The sequence below is a fragment of the Corythoichthys intestinalis genome, chromosome 10 (assembly GCF_030265065.1).
Source record: "Corythoichthys intestinalis isolate RoL2023-P3 chromosome 10, ASM3026506v1, whole genome shotgun sequence".
Classification (NCBI taxonomy): domain Eukaryota; kingdom Metazoa; phylum Chordata; class Actinopteri; order Syngnathiformes; family Syngnathidae; genus Corythoichthys; species Corythoichthys intestinalis.
Window position 1 is genome coordinate 9267701 of NC_080404.1, and position 25207 is coordinate 9292907.

A 25207-nucleotide genomic window follows, 5' to 3' on the forward strand; every position below is an offset into this window, starting at 1 on the left:
TTGACAAAGTATAATAAGAACACTCTTTATACTTGCAGCTTTGAAAAAAGACATCCATAATTAATTTGCAACATTTAAATGAAAGACATGTTAATCTTGTATGGACATTTTCTGTCGTTGATTTTTCACTTGTTATCAAGATGTATCGGTAAATATTTAACTGCATTGTTTCATTTTCTACAGAGTTTACCGAGAAGCATAGGAAAATTAAAGCGGCTTTCTAACTTCAACTGTGACCGAAACCTGCTAACATCTCTGCCAAAAGAGGTTTGTCTTTAATATAAGTAATACTTATCACAATATTTACTTTATCCTTAAGAATGCAACGTTTAAATGTTTAAGGGACAATGAAAGCACATGTTTTTAGTACCTAAATATAAGGAAGTGTAAAATGAAAGTTAAGTATGTGATTATGCTTTTATGAATTCCAAATTATTGCCAGTAGGAAGTGCTTAAAGCACTGAACACTTTTGCACTTACAAATTCCCAAAGTGTGGTTCGATGAATCCAGAATGATCACCAGAGCGTTCAGTGATCTTAGCGTAGCCCTCTCCTGATCAGCAGGGATGAAATTGAATCCACTATTGTGTAGATTATTGTTTTTCAACTGGTGTGTCGTGAGATCATCAGGCGTGCTGTGAAAAATTATCCAATATCGGCATTTTTTTTTCTCGGTCGTGTGCAGAAGAGCGAGGTATTGCTCGTGTCGTGTTCAAGAACTGCTCGGATTTCTAGCTCATAGACTTCACTATCTGATGGTGGCATCGACGTCTAGCCATCGGCCACCTTGCTGTCCGCGACAATATGGACCCCAGCACGTCTACCGTACATCATTTGATTAGACTCGTCAAGTGAAGATATACACAAAAGTGTCCTTTCCATTTTATCCCTTTGTGATGACCATCAATCCTCCCCTTGTGTTTTATTCCAACACATTGTCAAGGACAGCAAGGTGGCTGATGGCTAGAAATCTGAGCAATTCTTGAACGCGACACGAGCAGCTATCCAACAGTGCCATGGTGCCAAGCAAGCTTCAACGTCATCTCCAAACGAAACACCTGTCGCTTCAAACTATGGACTATTTTGTACGGCTTTGTGAAAACACTTGGAAACGTGCAACATTTTTTAGAATAACTACAAAGGTACTGTAAATGAGAAAGCCCTCAAAGCCAGTTACCTTGTTGCTGAACTTGTTGCTAAATCCAATAAGTCACACATTGTGGCAGGGACATTAATACTACCTGCCTGCAAAAGCTATTATCAGCGAGATGCTTGGCCTGATGTGGTTAAAGACATTGCTAAAGTCCCCCGTCTGATCATTTTGAGCTTTTCAAGCCTAACCGCATTTTAAAAAAAAGACAAAAACAAAGGGAGACTAAGAGCTGTTGAAGGAGATTCCTACCAGGATATCGACTTTGTGTTCATCTAAACAGGCTCAAGTTTCACACTGAGTAGGTATAAATACTGAGAAATCGTTCTATAATGAAATATACTGTACAGAAAGTAATTTTGGAACATTTTTGATTTGTGGTGTGCCGCGAGATTTTTTTCCAATATAAAAATGTACCATGGCTCAGAAAAGGTTGATCAACAATGGTATAGATAATGGATCTCTCTACCCATGATGCGCACAAACCAATAGGCAGAATTGTCAGTCAATTTTACAGAAAGAAAAATATTGCAAAATTAAATGTCTTCTTAGAAATATCACATGAATAGAAATTAAGAAATGAAAGTTATCATTTTAAAGGGAACCATGGATAGAAAGACTTGTCTTTCTATCCATGGTTATCCATATCTTAAAAGATAAACATTAGTATGAGTTAAAATAATTTGATATTAAAACCCCTCTTCATGGTTTTTGTGTTGATACAATTTGTAAAATTAGTTTAATTAGTAGGTTGCCATTGTTGTTGATGTCGCAGGGCTGTCACGTCACTGAACAATGCTGCCAGACTTCCAGAGTATGACTTGCGACATAAACATGTCATCTGCTCAGCCCTTTTACTTTGAACCTGAGAGGAACATTAATGAGAAGGACAGCACTGTCGATATTTCACAAAACGAGCAGCAAAAGCAAAATGAACAGGAAAGACGGGATGAGACGAGACGAGAGTAGGATAAAACCGGTGTTCTGCCAAAATGTGCCACACCGGCGAAATGTCTTACAAGAGGCGAATGTGACACCCAAATTATTACTGCGCGCTTTCAGCTTGTTTTTTTTAGATGCATACAGATAGAATACGCTAAAGATGCCTTAAGAAAATACTTAAACGTAGTAATATCAAATAAGGGTGCTTTAAATAAGCTACGTGACTAATGTGGTCAACAGAGTAATAATCCGCTTTAAAGTGCGTATGACAGCAAAAAGCATGTATTTGTTCATATTTTACGCGGTATTTTATGCTCCTGGATGAAATGGACTGCTTGGATGTGTGTGGAAGCGATCGATTTATATATTCAATTTTTTGAATCCCGCGCCATGAAAATGAGTGACTTCCTAGATTGAAGAGGAATGCGACAGTGACGTCACCCAGGTCAGCATCTAATAATACAACATTGCTTTATACTGTAGCATGCAGATGGAGTGCGGATTCAGCTGATTTTTAAAATTTTATTTTTCGCTGCACAGCAGCCAAATGTGCTGCAGGTTTTTGTTGATACACCAGGGGGAGGTGTGTGAGCCTTTCTGGGTTTCAAAAAGTTCCTGTTCACCGTGGAGATTAGCCAAAACAAGTCCGACACCTGTGGGACTTACGAGGAAGTGTGTAAAGTACGTGTTTTGTATTATGTCAAATGCTGGGATCATGGCACACGTTTTAATAAGGAGGTAGCTTGCATTTTGTGGCTGACAATGCTCCTTGTCCACCGAGAAGACCAATCGGTCTTGTCGCACACCCGCCTTGGTCATCTTTGCGTGCCGGCCGAGAATGTGCTTTCCTCGGCTTATGCATGTGCAGCCCCCGGCTGTCGTCTGCGGTTCTCCATATCGTTCAGACTTCCAGCCCCCACTGCCCTCTTCGTGTGCCCGGCAATAGACCACTATCCTCGGATTGTGCTTGCACAGCTACGCGCTCCTCCGACATCAGTGGGTTTGTCCGGCGGTCATTCTCCAGCTTCTTCCCCGGCAACTAGCACTCCTAGCACTCGGTGATGACAATTGACAACCCCGCCACCGTGTGACATAAGTGAGGGTGGTTTTGTGTGATTTTTAGTTTTCGAAAGGCGAAAAAATTGAAACGGCCGCTCGGCGGTCATTCTCCAGTTGCTTCCCCGACAACTAGTACTCCTGCCCGCAGCAGGGGAACGACGAGCTGTAACTTGCTCACCGCCGGGGGGTTGCCGATCAGCGAAGACAATCGATAACCCCGCCGCCGTGTGAAATTATCTGGGGACGTTTTGTGTGATTTTTGTTTTCCAAAGGCAAGAATAAGACATGGAAGTCCCGCTCGGTTCGGGTCAGCATGTCACCTAGCTGTCACGCCTCCTGTTTTGTTTACGCTCTCAGTAGCTGGGGCAGGGAAATGACAAAAAGCCCGGACTAACTCCGGTGGCAAAAAATATCATTCGGGAGATTCAAGAAGTCGACAATTTTGATCATTATGCAGTAATTTTTCCCTGTCGTACTGATGAAAGGCATTTTTGACATTTCATATTCCATTTAGCACAAGACTGTTATTTGTCATGACCATACCATTTATTTAGCAATTGGGGAAAAATACTTTGATAAAAAGAATATCCTGTAAAGATATTGGAGTATTGAAATAGAAACAATAACATTTTGCGGCTCTCTTCATCACATTTTCCTCTTTCTGAATCTTCCTTCTTAATGGGCTGAATTCTAAATCAGATGAAATCATGACCCTGCCGATGTCATCCTCCTTGGGATGCTAAAGCGCTATAATAATTTCTCTTCTGATTTCTTTCTCGACTAATTTCTCGTCATCTGCGCTTTGCTAAATTGTTGTATATAGTCGAATAGTCTCAAAATATGAATCTAATTTACATAATAATGCTATGTAAAACAATTTTATGCTGTCACAGGCACTTTAAAGCTACCACAAGAAAACACAATGCTTAAAAATATGATAGGGAAATGCATGCAAAAAGCATTTTGAGGTAATGAAAAGGTAATAAAAGACTCAATAAAAACACAAATAGTAAGTACTCACCGTTTTTAACTGATGTGTGTATGTGTTGGCCGTGTAAAATAACCCAGGCAAGCAACAAGGGATCGAGAATACAAACTTTTCAATATTGCAAGTATTTTTGTTATTATTATTATATTACTTCAAGCTCAGAATTCTGAATTTCACTATACTTAACAGGCTCCCAAACCAAATTCCTTTTTATCACTATTACCTTGTTATTTCGATTGCTTTTGCCTGCGTTAAATGTTCTATTTTTTCTGTCTAAATGGAGGCAGGTCTCATGTAATATGTAAGGAGTTATTCTGGATGCTCTACAATGGTCTTGTGTTTTAATGATGGGGAGATTGAAGAAACATAATGGCACACTTGGCCTCGACAATGATGTCACCGTCATTGTCTTCTCAAAGCAGCCATTGCACGACATCAACGCTCTACATTGTAACCGTGGTGCACACTGCACAGCATTGACGTGTGCTAAGCCAAGCTACTTGACCATTGGTCTGTATTCATGGATCCCATTGATTGCATATTAGTTTCTCTGTCACTGGTTTTCAACTGAGTGAGAGTTTGGCACTGTAAGGTCTTTGTCAGAATGTTTACCTTTGACACTAATCTACTTTGTTGAATCATTTTACCCGCATTTAACCTTTTAACACCATGCACTGCGTTTGAGCAGATTAATAGATTACTTGTCAGCTTAGATGGCTCATCAAGTGCGGGCCTAATTGTCCCTAATTTTAGGTTGCACTGCCACATTACATCGACTTTTAACTGGACTGGAGTGACAATGCCATTTCTAGGGCAAAGTGTTCAAATGCTCCTAACTGATTTTCCCTCTTGTTTCAAAGTTGGGAAAAAAAGAATCTTTTTCATGCTTGTACAAACAGATACAAGCCCACTCATTGACTGACCCGCAGTCTTGGTTGATTTGCTTCCCAGGAAGCTGGATTTATTGAATGCCTTTGTATTTGTTCTCCAGATCGGAGGCTGCAGTGGCCTGAATGTCTTCTGTGTGCGGGAGAATCGACTGACAAGGATACCATCGGAGCTGTCGCAAGCCACGGAGCTGCACGTGCTCGACGTTTCTGGAAATAGGTCTGTTCAGTCATTAGTAAGGGTAACAGAAAATTGTTAATTGTAGGTTAAGTGACTATTTTTGGTTATAAAAAAAAAAAAACGCATCAACATACTTTCTGGACATCACATTTTGGGTCCCATAGGCCACAATATTAATATTTGGGATACAAATGTGGCCCAAAATGTGTCATGTGGATGCCAGGTCTCAATTATAATTATATAAAGTATATATTTGAAATGATTAATTCTTTCTCTCTCTCTCTCTCTCTCTCTCTCTCTCTCTCTCTCTCTCTCTCTCTCTCTCTCTCTCTCTCTAGTATATATGTATACTATATATGTATATATACTGTATGTGTGTATATGTATACTGTATGTGTATATATATATATGTATATGTATACACATGTATACATCAGGCATGAAAATCCCTCACCTTTCGGCGAAATTCGCCGTTTTGAAGTAAAAAAGGATGACCTACGTGAATCGTGTAGATCTGAGGAGAAATTTTTTAACGGGGGGGGGGGGGGGGGGGTCGGGTGTAGGCATGTGCCGGTTACCTTCACGGTTTACCATGCTATTAAAACGTCGCGGCTACAAAACCACTAAAATTTTCCGTCATACAGTAGTACATAATCGTTATTTTTCATGTGTCAAAAATGCAGCCAGAAGTGGCTTGGCGCGGCAGCGCTTACCCTTTCCCCTGTTTGATGCTGCGTGTGCCAGTGACGCTATTCCAGCAAACCCAAAAACAAGCACTCCAAATGCAAGGCGTACTTTTCTGCAATTTATTGACATCGTGGCAACTGAAATATACCAAATGAATACATTTAAAACGTTGTACAATCGTATTTTTCCAAGTGTGAGTAGCTTCAACAGTTTAGCTTCATGAAAAAGTTCGCCAAAAAAACCCCCACACATTTTCCTTTCAAATTCAATACACAAAGTTACTAAAAACTTACAAAGCAGAATGATAGGCAAGGCTTAGCAAGGAGAGCAACTTCATTGAGGTTAATCACAGTCGCTGAGAGAGAAACAAGTTTGAATGCAGGGGGGGAGAAAAGAGCGTCAAAGATCGTTAATTGCGACAGATGATCTTGTTCTAAGCACAAATTCACGTTCGCTGGAAGAGGAGAGGTCTCACTCCCAATTTTTTTTTAGATGAATGCATTTGCCAGCATATTGAATTTGGTGAGTAATGGTTTCAATCGTTTTCATATTTTGCGTTATGACAAGTTACTGCCGTTCGTTCCAGCTTGCATTGAACACTGCCAGAGCTAGCCAAATCTCTGGTGAAAAAAATAGCTCCCGTTAAGTTAGCGTCAAGCTTGTGTATTTAATGGTAATATAAAAGCAGTGTTGTCAGTAACGCGTTATGTGAGTAATGCGTAACAGTAATCTGATTACTTTCTTTCAGTAAAGAGCAATCTAACGCGTTCATTTTTCTAAATCCGTAATCTGATTAAAGTTACTTTCCTTGATGCCTGTGCGTTACTATTTTGTTATTGCCCCATAATGTATGTATAGTGAAGAATACTGTAGTCATGGGAGTGACATCGCGTGTCACATTTTCTAATCGGGGATGAAAAAAAAAACAGGTGACGTGTTTTACCATGATGCGTGAGCCGTGAGCGCTGGGAATTTGCAGTCAAAACAACATAGCCTTGCTATCTCGCCAGGATGCAATTAAATAGGCAGGAGATATACTACAAACGGCTGCATTTGCACACTGGAAACACAGCTATTACTTCACATTTTTGTCCAGTAAAGATGACAAAAAATATCTCCCTGCGCTGGCTCTAAAAGACTGTTGACCGCTAAATCATGCAATTCAAGCACCACCTGGAATTACAGCACAACAGGTAACAAGACAGCCAGGACTTTTTGATACTGCTCGTGCTCAATCCTCTGTTCAAGCTCAGTTGTTGTTGAGGGTTTTGAAAGCTTAGGTTTAAAGAAATTCTAAATATCCATCTTGCCTCCTCAGCTGTAGTTTTGGCTAAGCAAAGCAAACGGCTGTCTCTCAGGTGCTATAGTCACAGGATCTGTTCGAAAAATAATTTGGACTCATTATGAAATACTTTGAAGGATTCTTATTCATTTCATTCATTTTTGTTGTTTTATTGCTCTAAAACTTTTATAGACAACATTTTAATGGTCATATTCAATGGTCTATACTTTAAAGGGGAAGTTCAGAATTTTTTACATTAGGCTTAATCTTTGAGTTAGCCTGGGTTCAATTAGTCGCTGGAGTTGATTTGAACAAATTCTGTGCAGTTTGCCAGTTATTTGATAGTTTCAGGGCTTCGGAGTGAGAGCGCGAGTCATTGGTGGTTGAAATCAACTCCTTCAACTAATTAAACCTCTGCTAATTTGAATATTAAGCCTTATGTGAAAAATTAAAATTGTCAAATTCGCCTCATTTTGGCAGAACGCCGGAACATATTTCCTCCACACCCTTCTCACCTTTTTAACCCCTGACCCATTTTCATGCCTGATACATATATGTGTACATGTATACATATATGTGTGTATATATATATATATATATATATATATATATATATATATATATATATATATATATATATATATATACATACACACACACACACACACATATATGTATATGTGTGTGTATCTGGCGAAAACACTCAGGTGACTTGAAGTTCCGCTCTGAGACACCAAATTTGGCCAAATTTCAAAATTGTCCTATATGCATGTGTGATACATCATTGGAAAGGTGAAAATTTCAATTTTCTGGGCGAATAAAAATTTTGAACACAAGGGCATTTAAAAATTATTTAAAAACTAAACCCTAACTCATTAAGAGAGCATAATTAAAGACATGATTTTAATGAGATATTATCACGTACTTACCTTTTTTCAATCCAAAAACTCTGTGTCACATGTCTCACCGAGCGTCAAGACACAGCTGTGAATGGCCGCAACCGGACTTTTTGGGGATTTTATGGGTGAAACATGGTAATGTAACAAGGCTCACGATGCAGAAATCGCAGACATCAAGGAGTGGTCGAGATTTTCATATATTTACCATTTTAAATGTTTTATTCTTTTTTCTTTGTTTTGATCGATTATAATTTAAAATAGCAGGGAAAAGACAACAATAACAAAAAAAATAATAAAATTGAGCGATAGTTCCCAACCTATTCCACTAAGGCACACTGTGGGTGCAGGATTTCATTCTTACCAAACAAGATGACAACACTTTTTCCCCAATCTGGTGTTTTACAAGTGCAATCAGTTGATTGCAGTCAGGTGTGGCTTGTTTTAGCAGAAGCCTCATTGGTTCAACTGTCTCTGCTGGATCGGCTGGAACAAAAACCAGGACCCACAGTGTGCCTTGAGGACTGGGTTGAAAACCCCTGAGCTAGATAACTGACCTATTTACAAACACAATTTTTTAATTGCAACCTAATTTGTTTAAAAGTTTAAAATATGCGAGTGGATGAATTTTTAGTGTAGTTTTTTTAAAACTAAATATTAGACATCTTTTAATCAATTAATGATTTTAAGCTAAAAATGGTAGACATTTCAAATCATATATATAATTACTTCTTTTTATGGCTAGGTTGAAACAAAAGCGGTTGCGTGGTGTCTGTAAACGGGAGTCTCCAGGGTAAAACGGACAAATTAAAAATAGTTCGGGGGCTTAATGAGCCATGAATCTTCTATGGCAGCATCTAGACATATTGTTTTATCAAACACAACAGTTTTTTTGGCTTAAAATACAGCAGTTTATTTTAAAGAAGAGTGCAAGAGCAGAAACTGCTTTTACACATCCCTTGCGATATCGTGCTTCAAATTTCACGAACTCAGTCCATCGAAGATTTTTTTCAGTTTAAAAAAATTACAATATTTTATTGAAAAATGTAATAAATAATTGAACAAATCACTTTTGTTTGGTCTTTTATATATATATCTTTTATATCATAATTATTACATTTGCAGTGCTTAAAAACCATTTATTAAAATATACATATACAGTGGTACCTCGACATACGATCGCTTCGACACATGATCTTTTTGACATCCGACGTAAAATTTGACTCATTATTTGCTTCTACGTATTACGACATGCCTGAAATACGACGAGTTATGACAGGGCCGCAGTTTCTTTGTTTTCCCGCAAGACTGATGCGCGGCAGATTTGCTTGTGAGAGAAATCAACATGGGTTCCAAGAAGGTTAGTGGAGGTGGTGAAAAAAGGAAAAAGGTGACCGTTGAGATGTAGATGGTAAATGATTAAAAAAAAAAAAATGAGCATGGTGTGCGCATCCGTGAACTGGCTCGTTAATACGGCCGTAGAATGTCTACGATCTCGATGGTCCTCCTCCGACCTCCATTCGCCAATCTTTACATTTTAAGGGGAAAATTATTATTATGGTAACATCGTCAAAGAAATCACCAGCTACATCAGGTTTTTAATCATTTATTTCAGAACTTGTACAACGTAAATTATTGTAATGTAAAAAATGTTAATTATTATTATTATACTGTATTATTATTCTGATTTATGATTTATAAATTATTTGTTTTGCTCTCTGTAATTGCCATTTGTAATAGTACCAGCAGTATTTATTAAGGATTTAGTGTAGGTTTTCGGGCTGTGGAACGAATTAATGGAATTTTAATGTATTCTTATGGGAAAATCCTGCTCAACATACGACCATTTCGACCTACAAAGTCCTGGAACGAATTAACTTGATATGTCGATGTACCACTGTACATATAAGGGTGTTTTTTTTTTTGTTTTTTTTTTTTGTTTTTATTATATATACTTTGGGGGAAAAAATGGAAAGACATGTCTTATATGTATCTCTTTCCAATGCTGTTAAATCTGAACAAATACATTGACACCACAAAAACAAAGTTTTATTTTAATGTGAATAAGCTCCGCTTCTACTTCGCGGATTTTCGATTTTCGTGAGCTGTCCTCGTTAACTGTGAAATAAAAGTATTTACTGTTTTTAAGGAATTGTCTTCCATTGACAATGATAGATGTCCAACTCATTCAAACTGTACAGTCATGTGAAAAAATTAGGACACCCCATTAAATATTCGGTTCTTTATTAAGAAATGTGCACATATCAATGTCTGATCTTGTTTTTCTTTATCTCTGGAAAAGAAAGTAATTTAATAGCGGGTAAACAACAAAAAATAAATTTGTTTTACTCATTAAACCTAGTTTATCAACAAAAATGCATATTCTAACTGAGAAAAAAGTTAGGACACCCTACCACCTAATAGCTAGTGTTACCCCCTTTGGCTGAAATAACTTCAGTCAGTGAGATGCTTTTTTGTAGCCATCTATCAGTCTTTGACATCGAACTGAAGAAAGTTTGCCCCACTACTCTACGCAGAATATTTTCAACAGTGATGAGATCAAAGGAGCTTTCTGAGGCCTGCAGAAAAAAGATTGTAGACACTTATGAGTCTGGTAAAGGATTTCAAAAGATCTCAAAAGATTATAAAATCAGCCATTCAACTGTCCGGAAAATCCCGAAAATAGTCTACAAGTGGAGGACATTAAAAACAACTGCCAACATGCCCAGGTCTGGCCATCCAAGCAAGTTCACCCCGAGAGTAGACCGCTAGATGCTAAAAGAAGTCTTCAAAATCCCTCCTGCTACTGTTGATGTCAAAGTACATGCCTCTACAATCAAAAGGGACCTCACAAGTTAAACCTTCATGGGAGGTGTGTAAGGAGGAAAACTTTGCTCGCCAAGAAGAACATGAAGGACAGACTAAAGTTTGCCAGAGTGAATATAGACAAAGACTAGGACTTCTGGGATAATGTTGTCTGGACAGATGAATCTAAAATTGAATTATTTGGACACCGGAACAGAGGACATGTCTGGCGTAAACCCAATACAGCATTCCAGGAAAAGAAACTCATACCAACTGTGGAGCATGGAGGTGGAAGTGTCATAGTTTGGGGATGCTTTGCTGTAGCAGGACCTGGCCAGCTCACCATCATAGAATCCATCATGAATTCTATCGTGTATCAGAGGGTGCTTGTCTGCTTGAGGAACACGTGAGATGATCTGTGAAAAAATTAAAGCTGAATGGAAACTGGACCCTGCAACATGACAATGACCCAAAACATACCAGTAAATCCGTTGGCTGAAAAGGAAGAAATTAGTCAAAGCCCACACTTAATTTCACTAAGATGCTGTGGGGTGACTTGAAACGGGCTGTACATTCCAGAAACCCCTCAAACATCTCACAGCTGAAAGTATTCTGTGTTGAGGAGTGTCAAAGACTGGTAGATGGCTAGACAAAAAGCATCTCGCTGAAGTTACTTTTAGCCAAAGGGGGTAACACTAGCTATTAGGTGGTAGGGTGTCCTAACTTTTTCCTCTGTTAGAATATGCATTTTTGTTGATACATTTGGTTTAATGAGTAAAACAATGTTTATTTTTGGTTTTTTTTACTTGCTATTAAATCACTTTCTTTTCCAGGGATAAAGAAAAACAAGATCAGACATTGATATGTGAACATTTCTTAATAAAGAATTGAATATTTAATGTGCCAAATTTTTGACATGACTGTACATACTCACTAAATGCTCATGTTTTAGAGCTATTGACGGCAATAGACGTCCAATCTATTTTGACAAGGATGATCGCTGCCAGCCTCTCCCAGTCAAAATAGATTGGACCTCTTGCGCTGTCAATGACAGCCAAATATTAAATAAGTGCCCTATAAAGTGTTAAGCTGTCATTTGAGCTATTGCTAAAACTTTGCAATTAAGCTCATGTTTTAGAGCTATTGACGGCAATAGACGTCCAATCTATTTTGACAAGGATGATCGCTGCCAGCCTTTCCCAGTCAAAATAGATTGGACCTCTAGTGCCGTCAATGACAGCCAAATATTAAATAAGTGCCCTATAAAGTGTTAAACTATCATTTGAGCTTTTGCCAAAACTTTGCAATTAAGTAGTTATTAGAGAAAGCACACATAAAACATCCAGATAGTCTCTTATTAAGTGCACTTTACAGCTGCTGTCATCGATTTGTGTTGACCGATTTAGCTGTCTTACAAAGTACAACATGACAATCCACTATGCTAATTGAACTTCATCCACAAAGACAGACGTTCCGGGAACGCCTCCAGGCAGCATTAAATCTGCACAATATAACAATATGCCCATTCATAGTAGGCTCACTGTATGGATAGCTGTGTTGAGAGGCACTTATACAGAAGCTATAATACAATCAATTAATACATCGGTTGAGAAAATGCCTTAGTGGACTTGTATTTGCAGAGTGGAGCCAAACGATGTCTAGATAAAGTTAATAAAGTACATAGCTGTTTAGATTACACTCGACAGGAAATGTAAGTGCAATGACAGAGAGCTGTGACAGGTTGGTTAACATACTGTATCTAACATAAGATTTCACCACTGCGCTTTCAACCACATCACTAGATGTGGTTACAACCACATCACCAGATGTGGTTAAAATGCAGTTAAATCTGTCTACTTTTTATACTTTGTTTTAAATTAGTCACTACCAAACATTGTCAGAAGACATCCCCTTCTTTCAAGCACCACAGAATATTGTGTTCTATGGCTACATGAACACAGAACTGACTAAAATATTGGATTCCAATCTTTCATCGTAAAAATCAAATAGTTTCTATTAAAGATGTCCCGATCGATAGGGATGCCGATCGATTTTTTAAATATAAATATTTTTTTTTAATTAAATTGTTTTCTAATTGTATTTAAAGTTACAGACAAAATGTCTTACACTTATCCAGAGTCTTCAGTTTTGGCTTAAAGTAGGGCTATCAAATTTATCGCGTTAACGGCGGTAATTTTTTTTTTTTTAATTAATCACGTTAAAATGTTTAACACAATCAACACATGCGCTGCACGACCCACTCACACATTGTTGCGTTTAATCTATAATGGCGCCGATTTACCTATGTATGGAGCTAAAAGGCAGCGTAAAATGAGGAGAGTGAATTTTGGCAGTCTTTGGAGCCTTTTTTAAATTGGCTTAAGCCTTAAAATCCCTCTCTCAACATTACGAAATATCGTGGGAAAGCAATGTGGGGAAGAGAGGTAGTAGTTGTACTTTTTCTTAACACCCTATGTTATTTCCCAACACAGAGAAGATATATCAATTGGTGCCAATACGCACAGTCATGTTTGCACTTCCCATCATGCGTTTGGGCATGGTTACAGTATCATTTACTGAAAGCTCAACAAATACACTAGATGGCAATATTTAGTCACATTTATCCTTTAAGAATTACAAGTCTTTCTATCAGTGTATCCCTCTCACAGAAAGAATGTTAATAATGTAAATGCCATCTTGAGGATTTATTGTCATAATAAACAAATACAGTACTTATGTACTGTATGTTGAATGTATATATTCGTCCGAGTTTTATTAATTTTTTTCTTAATGCATCGCCAAAATGTATATGATCGGAAAAAATTATCGGGAATGATTGGAATTGAATCGGGAACAAAAAAAAAGCAATCGGATCGGGAAATATCGGGATCGGCAGATACTCAAACTAAAACGATCGGGATCGGTTCGGGAGCAAAAAAACATGATCGGAACAACCCTAGTTTCTATGATTTTTCTTTCTATAGTTATGAGCAGTTGAACATTGTTAACAACATTGTTATACGTACAGTATTTGGAATTAATAACACTGTTTTAGCCTGGGGGGGGGGGTGGGGGGGTGGGGGGAGCAAGTAAAGGTGGACGGCCCGCCAGGCTTATAACGCCCTGAGGGGAACCCTGAAAAGTTAGGAAAAACTTGCGGTACGTGTTGCCTGTTAAGTACTAAAGTATCAGTATACAGTGATATCTCGTTTTTCGCGGTTATTTTTATCTATTTGTTTATTTTGTCTTCAATGTATTTAATCAGATTTAGGATTGGAAAGAAAGACATGTTTTTTCACTTTTTTTTCCCTAAAGTATAATTAAAAAAAAAAACAACCTATGTGTATACAGTGATCCCTCGTTTTTCGCGCTTAATGGGGACCAGAACCAGCCGAGATCAGTGAAAAACTGCGAAGAATAAAGTAGAAAAATGAAAAAATTAAATGCTGCTTTGAGTGAGTCTACTCAAATCCGCTCAAGCTGCTCACTTTCACACAATGAGTTGCCACAGCAACTGAAGTTTCGGCTTTCAAGCGTCTCTGGCAAGATCAAACCTTAATGTCTGTCAATCATCGCTAACAAATAATAAGCAACTCCAGTGCACTGCCTGACCAACAAAAGCGGCAGGAGCGAGTGTATGAGACTACGTGATTGGATCAGATTAGGACAGCTCTATCAAATACTGCATTTATTTATTTATGTTTTAATTGGGGAAAAAAATCAGCAATGACTGAGGGTGGAAGTTTGAAGAGCGAAATAGCGAGGGATCACTGTACTACAAAAATACATTTCTACTGTTTTGTTCAAACTGTTTACACCTGAAGCCCTTTACACACATATCAATTTTTAACCATTCTATGTTATGTCGTTATTATTTTTTTAAGGATCTGTGATCGTAACTATTTATGGTAAGTTTTTATGAGAGTTGGCTTAGCAAATGGGGGAAGAAAAAAATACTTATCATGTTCAACACCCCAGGACAGTATTCAGATATCTGAGCCTTTGCTGATTTTCATTGCAAGGTTTCACCTCATTGTTAGTATCTGTACGCTGCTTTACTAAGTAGTCCGCTATATTTATTTTTGTTAAGCTATGTCACATCATACATTCTATAAAAGACTGCAGAACATCTTTCATAACACTGTTCCACATCCATCAGTAATCGGTTTGCAGGAACACGCACTTTTAGACTTACTGGCTAGAGTGACTCACCATAAGTGAGGGTGCGCCTCTTTGTGTTGAGAGTGTTTAAAGACAACGTTAAAGAAAATGGAGAACCTGCATGTTTCTCTTCCTTGACAGAAGAAGCACAATATATGATGTCTGCTTTTTTGTGCGTGCCCGCCAGGCTTTCTCACTTACCGATGTCTCTGACTACGCTTCGGCTGAAGGCTTTATGGTTGTCTGAAAACCAGTCGCAACCCCTCCTCACCTTTCAAACCGATGAGGATCCCGATTCGGGCGAGAAGGTTCTCACATGCGTGCTGCTTCCCCAACAACCTTATGAGTCTGACAACAAAGGTACATACTGTTCTTTACACTGTGGCTGCCACAATTACTGTATTTTCTGCACTATAAGGCACATTGGAATATACAGTGCCTTGCAAAAGTATTCGGCCCCCTTGAACCTTGCAACCTTTCGCCACATTTCAGGCTTCAAACATAAAGATATAAAATTTTAATTTTTTGTCAAGAATCAACAAGTGGGACACAATCGTGAAGTGGAACAAAATTTATTGGATAATTTAAACTTTTTTAACAAATAAAAAACTGAAAAGTGGGACGTGCAATATTATTCGGCCCCCTTGCGTTAATACTTTGTAGCGCCACCTTTTGCTCCAATTACAGCTGCAAGTCGCTCGGGGTATGTTTCTATCACTTTTGCACATCGAGAGACTGACATTCTTGCCCATTCTTCCTTGCAAAACAGCTCGAGCTCAGTGAAGTTGGATGGAGAGTGTTTGTGAACAGCAGTCTTCAGCTCTTTCCACAGATTCTCGATTGGATTCAGGTCTGGACTTTGACTTGGCCATTCTAACACCTGGATACGTTTACTTTTGAACCATTCCATTGTAGATTTGGCTTTATGTTTTGGATCATTGTCCTGTTGGAAGATAAATCTCCGTCCCAGTCTCAGGTCTTGTGCAGATACCAACAGGTTTTCTTCCAGAATGTTCCTGTATTTGGCTGCATCCATCTTCCCGTCAATTTTAACCATCTTCCCTGTCCCTGCTGAAGAAAAGCAGGCCCAAACCATGATGCTGCCACCACCATGTTTGACAGTGGGGATGGTGTGTTCAGGGTGATGAGCTGTGTTGCTTTTACGCCAAACATATCGTTTTGCATTGTGGCCAAAAAGTTCAATTTTGGTTTCATCTGACCAGAGCACCTTCTTCCACATGTTTGGTGTGTCTCCCAGGTGGCTTGTGGCAAACTTTAAACGAGACTTTTTATGGATATCTTTGAGAAATGGCTTTCTTCTTGCCACTCTTCCATAAAGGCCAGATTTGTGCAGTGTACGACTGATTGTTGTCCTATGGACAGACTCTCCCACCTCAGCTGTAGATCTCTGCAGTTCATCCAGAGTGATCATGGGCCTCTTGGCTGCATCACTGATCAGTTTTCTCCTTGTTTGAGAAGAAAGTTTGGAAGGACGGCCGGGTCTTGGTAGATTTGCAGTGGTCTGATGCTCCTTCCAATTCAATATGATGGCTTGCACAGTGCTCCTTGAGATGTTTAAAGCTTGGGAAATCTTTTTGTATCCAAATCCGGCTTTAAACTTCTCCACAACAGTATCTCGGACCTGCCTGGTGTGTTCCTTGGTTTTCATAATGCTCTCTGCACTTTAAACAGAACCCTGAGACTATCACAGAGCAGGTGCATTTATACGGAGACTTGATTACACACAGGTGGATTCTATTTATCATCATCGGTCATTTAGGACAACATTGGATCATTCAGAGATCCTCACTGAACTTCTGGAGTGAGTTTGCTGCACTTAAAGTAAAGGGGCCGAATAATATTGCACGCCCCACTTTTCAGTTTTTTATTTATTAAAAAAGTTTAAATTATCCAATAGATGTTGTTCCACTTCACGATTTTGTCCCACTTGTTGTTGATTCTTGACAAAAAAATTAAATTTCATATCTTTATGTTTGAAGCCTGAAATGTGGCGAAAGGTTGCAAGATTCAAGGGGGGCGAATACTTTTGCAAGGCACTGTAGGGTGTATCTTCAATAAATGGCCTATTTGAAAACTGTTTTCATATTTAGGGCGCACTGCATTATAAGGCAAAGTAGTCGGAGTTGTAGGTATTGCATTACGCATCCACTAGATCAGGGGTCGGGAACCTTTTAGACAGAAAGAGCCAAAACCCAACATATTTTAAAATGTGATTCCACAAGAGCCATACGGTGTGTGTGTATGTCCATGTATGTATATGAACACACACTCTACACTCACCGGCCACTTTATTAGGTACACCATGCTAGTAACGGGTTGGACCCCCTTTTGTCTTCAGAACTGCCTCAATTCTTCGTGGCATAGATTCAACAAGGTGCTGGAAGCATTCTTTAGAGAGTTTGGTCCATATTGACATGATGGCATCACACAGTTGGTGCAGATTTGTTGGCTGCACATCCATGATGCGAATCTCCTGTTCCACCACATCCCAAAGATGCTCTATTGGATTGAGATCTGGTGACTGTGGAGGCCATTTGCGTACAGTGAACTCATTGATATGTTCAAGAAAACAGTCTGAGATGATTCCAGCTTATGACATGGCGCATTATCCTGCTGAATGTAGCCATCAGAAGTTGGGTACATTGTGGTCAGCAACAATACTCATGTAGGGTGTGGCGTTCCAGCGATGCTCAATTGGTACCAAGGGGCCCAAAGAGTGCCAAGAAAATATTCCCCACACCATTACACCACCACCACCAGCCTGAACCGTTGATACAAGGTAGGATGGATCCATGCTTTCATGTTGTTGACGCCAAATTCTGACCCTACCATCCAAATGTCGCAGCAGAAATCGAGACTCATCAGACCAGGCAACATTTTTCCAATCTTCTATTGTCCAATTTTGATGAGCTTGTGCAAATTGTAGCCTCAGTTTCCTGTTCTTAGCTGAAAGGAGTGGCACCCGACGTGGTCTTCTGTTGCTGTAGCCCATCTGCCTCAAAGTTCAACGTACTGTGCGTTCAGAGATGTTCTTCTGCCTACCTTGGTTGTAATGGGTGGTTATTCGAGTCACTGTTGCCTTTCTATCAGCTCGAACCAGTCTGGTCATTCTCCTCTGACCTCTGGCATCAACAAGGCATTTCCGCCCACAGAACTGCCGCTCACTGGATTTTTTTTTTTTTTTGGACCATTCTCTGTAAACCTTAGAGATGGTTGTGCGTGAAAATCCCAGTAGATCCGCAGTTTCTGAAATACTCTGGCACCAACAACCATGCCACGTTCAAAGTCACTCAAATTACCTTTCTTTCCAATACTGATGCTTGGTTTGAACTGCAGGAGATTGTCTTAAACCATGTCTCCATGCCTAAATAGACTGAGTTGCCGTCATGTGATTGGCTTATTAAAAAATTAAGTGTTAACGAGTGAGTGTATATTCTATGTTCTTTTGCCAGCTTGTCCTAGTCCGTTTTGTAAACACTGTTTCTTTTGTGAACGCATTTGAATGCATTACACAGGAGGCAGAGGGTGGTCAAGCTATACTTTTACGAGCAGTCGCCGAGTTGCGATGGAAAAAAATCTTGAGAAAACGACAGTCTAATATCGTTACATTGTTGTGCAGTTGTGCACTCACTACAAGGAAAATATAGAAATATGGTGTGGTGCCGCGTATATTCCCTGGAATAGGAAACCACAATCGGGGACGACCAGGGGGACGTGTGCGTAACAGTGGCCGAGACAGGCGGAGCCTTTCGGGGCGGACGTTTCGTGAGTCTCGCTTTCCTGGAAGTGGCGACAATTTGACAGTCCAAAAAGTCACGAGGCGTGCCTGTGTCACTTGGGGTACCACGCAGTTTCCTTTTGTGGTTTAATTTTCCCCTACGTATAATTTTATATACTCCAGTTTGCACGGCATCGAGCAGGGAAGGGCCGACCCTGCCGCTGGCCGATTGGTGACTTAACAACCGAGGCGATCTCACCCATCTCCGCATAGGTCTGTCTTAAGATCAAATGAACTACTATGACGCATTGCAGCCAATTGATTGAAAGCTTCATAGTAGTTCATTTGGTTCATTCAAACCCCTGACACGCACTCAAACTTTCCTCCCTAACGACTTTGAGATGGTCTTCCTCATCTTCTTCTTTCGTGCACCCGTGATCTGAATTCCCACTTTTTGCTCTTCCCCTCTCATCTTTCTCGGTAAAATTTGTCGATCATGAGTGTATCCCGCATAGGATCAGCGCGCCTTTGAGAAGAGATCACAACCTGTGCCATCCCTTGAGGCCTCTCTTGGCGATGTTACTCAGAAATGCGGTAGATTGGACAGCTAAAGAGGCTTAGCCGCGGTTGGCTCGCTTCCATTAAAAGCTCACTTGCTCGGCATGCACCTCCCTTAGCTCTTTTTCTTTGTTGTATAGGAATTCTATGCTTTTGCATCTTAGTAATTCAAGTTTTTAAAGAGATATTTTCCTCCTAATGTGAAATTCCAGATGGTTGATGACATTTGAGATCTGACAGGCCAATCAAATGAGGGTGAATATGGGGGGTGCAAGGAAAGATTGAGTCGCTGTAAGCTTGTGATTAAACCGGGATTTGAAACTCTGATCAGGCAGTTTGAGGTCTCGTGATGAGCAAGTTTGCAAAAAGCAAACAAATGCACATTGGTCTGAAATTCTTTGAATATGCTCATCTTTCAGTGCAATTATCGCCCTCACCCAGTCTAAATGGATGGGATGTCTTGCAGTCCCTGGCAGCCAATGATTTAACAAGGAAAAATGCAACAATATCCTCTAATACTATGAAGAGCAATGTTCCCTCTATTTTTGTGTGTGTCTGAGCCGACACACAAGCTCCCTGAGCACACTGAGGACTACTATGTGCAACATCAGATGTGTACGCTGTGGCCACACACCAGTATCATGCCTGTTCAAAACGTTGGATAGCAAGTTACAAGGCTTATTAAAAGAATGAACTTACAGCAGCAATTTTCATTTGTTTACTTTTAATATAATTGATTTGGCCCACTTAAAATGAAAATGACAAAAATCTCATTGTTCATGAGATGTAGTGCTGCAACGATTAATCGATTAACCAGAGGATTCGATTAGAAAAAAATATTCGAATTACATTTTGTTGCTTCGAGTATTCGTTTAATTAAAGTGGCGTTGTAATGGTTTATTTTGAAAGTGTTTGCATTTAGTTTTATTAATTAGGGTGGATACACTACTCTCTTGGTGTGCCTCATTTCACATGGCTGAATCCAACTGCTCCCTGTTAAGACCAACGTAAACCAAGTATTTTTTTGAGCTGTTTTTTAATGCATTCGTAACTTAGTTTGTAGGTACATACATTTAGCAGTTTTTTGACGGAATATGTGTCTGAACCATTTGTTAACAGCATTGTGTAAAAAAAAAAAAAAAAAAAAAAAAAAAAAAACGGTAGCATATTAGCGTTTAAGCTAGCGGACTTTTGCTATTTAAGTTAGCCAATTGTTCTTTTGTTGTACATAGATCCTCTTTTATAAAAAATATTTTTTACCGTTTGAGGCTCAGCTCAGGTATTTTAATTTTTCATGTTCCTTATCCGATTACTCGATTATTTGAACTAACTAGTTCATCGTTTAATCGACTACTAACATAATCGATAGCTGCAGCCCTAATGAGATGTGTACTATGTTGTTTGCAGTGTTAATAACGGCGTGAGAGTATAACAGCTTTTCTAACGGCGTTTTTTTCAGGAGTGAGCAATCTAATTAATTACTCTAATTAATTAATCTCTTAATTAATCTTTGCAATGCCGTTGCCGTTACTGAGGATGTGAAGGAACGCGTTACTACAATTTGGTTGAATGAAATGCTAGTTGTCTGATTTTGTCACAGCTGCCTGGGAGAGAGCAGAACAGGAGTGGGGACGAGGGTTGGGGGTGCTGACACTGTTGCAAACGCGATGTTGATTGGCTAGGTGGCTCAGAGCGTTAGCATTCCATTCACATTCTGGTTAGCATGAGCATTTAACGTGAGTGTCTTATACTCTCAAGCAACTTTTTTTTTTTTTTTTTTTTTTTTTTTACATAGAGTTCATCGCGTCCAGGTAGGTGCAATTAATTATATAATGTAGTATTTTCCTGCAGAGTGTGCATTATCATCACCGAGTTGCAGTTGTCCTTGTAGAGTACACGTTACCATATCATTATATACATGTATAATATACAGTGTAAATCAACATCCGATCGCTTCAACACATCTTTTCTACATCCAACGAAAATTGCAGGCTTCGTCAGGTTTTTAATCATTTCTTTCGAACTTGTGCAACACAACATGCCTAGTTTTGCCTACTCTCCGTCGCAGTTAAACAAAGTGAAAGTATAAAGTCCCTCACTCTGTCAAGTCAGCCACATCTTTTATGTAACAGATGTTAAAGAATGTATAACGCAATAACGTGTAGAACATGAAAAGTAACGTCACTTTGCTCACCCTAATTACTCTTACAATGAGGTAACTGAGTCACTAACTGAATTACTTTTTGGGAGAAGTAATTTATTTATTTTTAACTATTTTTTAAAGTAAGATTAACAACAGTTAGCTAGTTAACCTGCATGGTGCATATGGTCAGGGCACATATGCGCAACACTGACAATGCTATGTGATTGATTCGTAGCGTAGCGTGAAGTTAACTTTATCGTATTACTAGCGAGACAACTGTTACTCATTGCTGCAAGAATGGGCCTGAAAACAATTTTGTTTGTCTAATTAACTAGATTATATCAGTTCTGAATTATTCTCAATTTCCTCCATACCCACCCAGGTACGGTAATTAATGCACATTACAACCAAATATTCTCAAAAAATTAGCATATTGTGATAAAGTTCATTATTTTCTGTAATCTACTGATAAACATTAGACTTTCGTATATTTTAGATGCATTACACACAACTGAAGTAGTTCAAGCCTTTTATTGTTTTAATATTGATGATTTTGGCAAAAAAGTCAAAAAATTAGCATATTTCATCCAATACAAAAAAGTGTTTTTTTTTTTAATACAAAAAAAAAGTCAACCTTCAATTAATTAAATCAGCTATGCACTCAATGCTTGGTCAGGAATCCTTTTGCAGAAATAACGCTTCAATGCGGCGTGGCATGGAGGCAATCAGCCTGTGGCACTGCTGAGGTGCTATGGAGGCCCAGGATGCTTCGATAGCGGCCTTAAGCTCATCCACAGTGTTGGGTCTGGTCTCTCTCAACTTCCACTTCACAATATCCCACGGATTCTCTATTGGGTTCAGGTCAGGAGAGTTGGCAGGCCAATTGAGCACAGTAATACCATGGTCAGTAAACCATTTACCAGTGGTTTTGGCACTGTGAGCAGGTGCCAGGTCGTGCTAAAAAATGAAATCTTCATCTCCATAAAGCTTTTCAGCAGATGGAAGCATGAAGTGCTCCAAAATCTCCTGATAGCTAGCTGCATTGACCCTGCCCCTTGATTAAACACAGTAGACCAACACCGGCAGCTGACATGGCACCCCAGACCATCACTGACTGTGGGTACTTGACACTGAACTTCAGGCATTTTAGCATTTCCTTCTCACTAGTCTTCCTTCAAACTCTGGCACCTTGATTTCTGAATGACATGCGAAATTAGCTTTCATCTGAAAAAAGTACTTTGGACCACTGAGTAACAATACAGTGCTGCTTCTCCGTAGCCCAGGTCAGACGCTTCTGCCGCTGTTTCAGGCTCAAAGTGGCTTGACTTGGGGAATACGGCACCTGTAACCCATTTCCAGCACATGCCTGTGCATGGTGGCTCTGGATGTTGCTACTCCAGACTCAGTCCACTGTTTCTGCAGGTCCTCCATGGTCTGGAATTGGCTCTTCCCCACAATCTTTCTCAGGGTGCGGTCACCTCTTCTGGTTGTGCAACGCTTCCTGCCACACTTTTTCCTTCCCACAGACTTCTCACTGAAGTGCCTTGATAAAGCACTCTGGGAACAGCCTATTCGCTCAGAAATTTCTTTGTTTCTTAGCCTCTTGCTTGAGGGTGTCAATGATGACCTTCTGTACAGCAGTCAGGTCGGCAGTCTTGCCCATGATTGCGGTTTTGAGTAATGAACCAGGCTGGGAGTTTTTAAAAGCCTCGGGAATCTTTCGCAGTTGTTTTGAGTGAATTCGTTGATTCAGATGATTAGGTTAGTAGCTTCTTTAGAGTACCTTTTCATGATAGGATAATTTTTTAAGAAAGGGATTTTTTATTTTTCTTGACTTTTTTGCCAAAATCATTAATATTAAAACAATAAAAGGCTTGAACTACTTCAGTTGCGTGTAATGAATCTAAAATATATGAAAGTCTAATGTCTATTAGTACATTACAGAAAATAATGAACTTTATCACAATATGCAAATTTTTTGAGAAGGACGAGTGCAAAGGTGGTGTATTAACCCACCAATAGGAGTGTCGCGATGACACCTCACTGCAACACCGACAGTATTCCTAGTGATGCTTTAATATTTTGTGGAATTTTAATTGGTGCGCTGATTGGGCACCGGCGCAGCTTTAGAGGGAACATTGATCGAATCGTCCAAAATGATATTTATCCCATGAAAAGAAATTCCTGATACAAAAACAAATAACTGAGTATTGATACGTTGCCACTTTCGATACTTTTCACAACCCTAATAAATTATGTTGTCTCTCATCAAAACTGCAGTGTCTGATAATCTCACACGCTTCGGAGCCCTTGAGAGCCTGGTGAAGGATATGACAGATGACACGTGGGACAACAAAGCTATGAACAGGATCAGCGCCATTCACTTTCTGGATGAAGATGAGGAGGAAGACGATGAAAAGGTAAGAGAGTTCTAAATTTAAGGGCATGATGCGGCTGATGTTGGCAGAAAAAACACACCTCTAGGCTATGTCAATCTGTTCGACAAATCCTCTCTGTTTACATGCAAATGTGTCCTTCAGTGTGCTGTCCTTCAGCTTGGTAATCACTGATTTAAAACCAAATATATGCATGGACAATGGACTTTAAAACTATTTTTAAAAAAAAAAAGTTAAATAAAGGCATAAAATTACAAAGAGAAAAGGCTTACTTGGAGTAAAAATGTGTAATATTGTGAGATTACATTTACAGGATTTGTATGTGTTACGGGTCCAGCGGGGTGAACCACAGTAACAAAAATGTTTACCTGGTGACAGTTGGAAGTTGGAATAAATGAGAAACGATGCTCTCTGGTTGCTGCTCAAACGATGTCTCTTTATAACTTTTCATTTAGCATCATATCACAAACAACAGTCTCAAAATACAATCACTCTTTTTGCCTTCTCAAATACACCACTCACGTACAATTGGAAACTAACAATAGCAAATAACATTTGTCAAATAATAGCTATTCAATAAACTTGTTTTGTAATTATAAAATTACATTTGGTTCCAGTAATATACTGGTTAAGTCATATTTCACCTCTGTGCATGAAGATAGACATTGTCTAATACGTGTCTGTATTTAATACAGGTTTGCTGCAATGAATGAAATTAGGTGATAAGTAGAGGTGTGCAAAATTTCCGATTCTTAGATTATTCGCGATTCGGCCGTGGAAGATTCGAGAACGATTCACAAACATCCAAATTCCGATTATTGAAATATGTCAAGTAAAGCGGAAGTAAAACACACTCAGCGCGCCGCGCGGTCTTCGGGACAAAATGAGGAACGGAGCGAGAGTAGCTAAACATCATGCTTGTCATTACCCGGCCCCTCGGGTAATGCCAATGCTCAACTCACAGATCTTGCTCAACTCATGCCGCGAAATAAAAAAAAAAACAACAACATACCTGACTGCTGCCGAAAGCTGCTACAAACTACGTCCACAATAAATAATGTTAAGGTAGATATCATATTTATATAGGAGTAGATGTAAAATAGACTCGGTGGCGATAGCAGCACATGTAGAGAAAGCTAGATGCGGGCGTTAGTAAACGGCCGCCATCTTAAAGCAGTAGACTTCCCTGCAAGGCTGTTGTAGCGAACCTTCCAAGCGAACCTAATTAACTTTTTATCTAAAATACTCCTAAATCGGAAAATATTGACTTGAATCTATCTTTAAAATAGTTTTAAAACTTTCACATGTCGAAAGTAGACAAAAGGGAAATTAT

General features: G+C 39.2%; 1 protein-coding gene across 1 annotated transcript in view; it reads left to right on the plus strand.

Moving 5' to 3' along the window:
* Positions 1-25207, plus strand: part of lrrc1 (leucine rich repeat containing 1) — a 79770-nt gene that overhangs the window by 51069 nt on the left and 3494 nt on the right. The window contains exons 10-13 of the mRNA XM_057847849.1: positions 184-267; positions 5131-5246; positions 15226-15398; positions 23759-23898. Of these exons, the coding sequence (XP_057703832.1) occupies positions 184-267; positions 5131-5246; positions 15226-15398; positions 23759-23898 (513 nt within the window). The remainder of the gene's footprint in view (positions 1-183; positions 268-5130; positions 5247-15225; positions 15399-23758; positions 23899-25207) is intronic.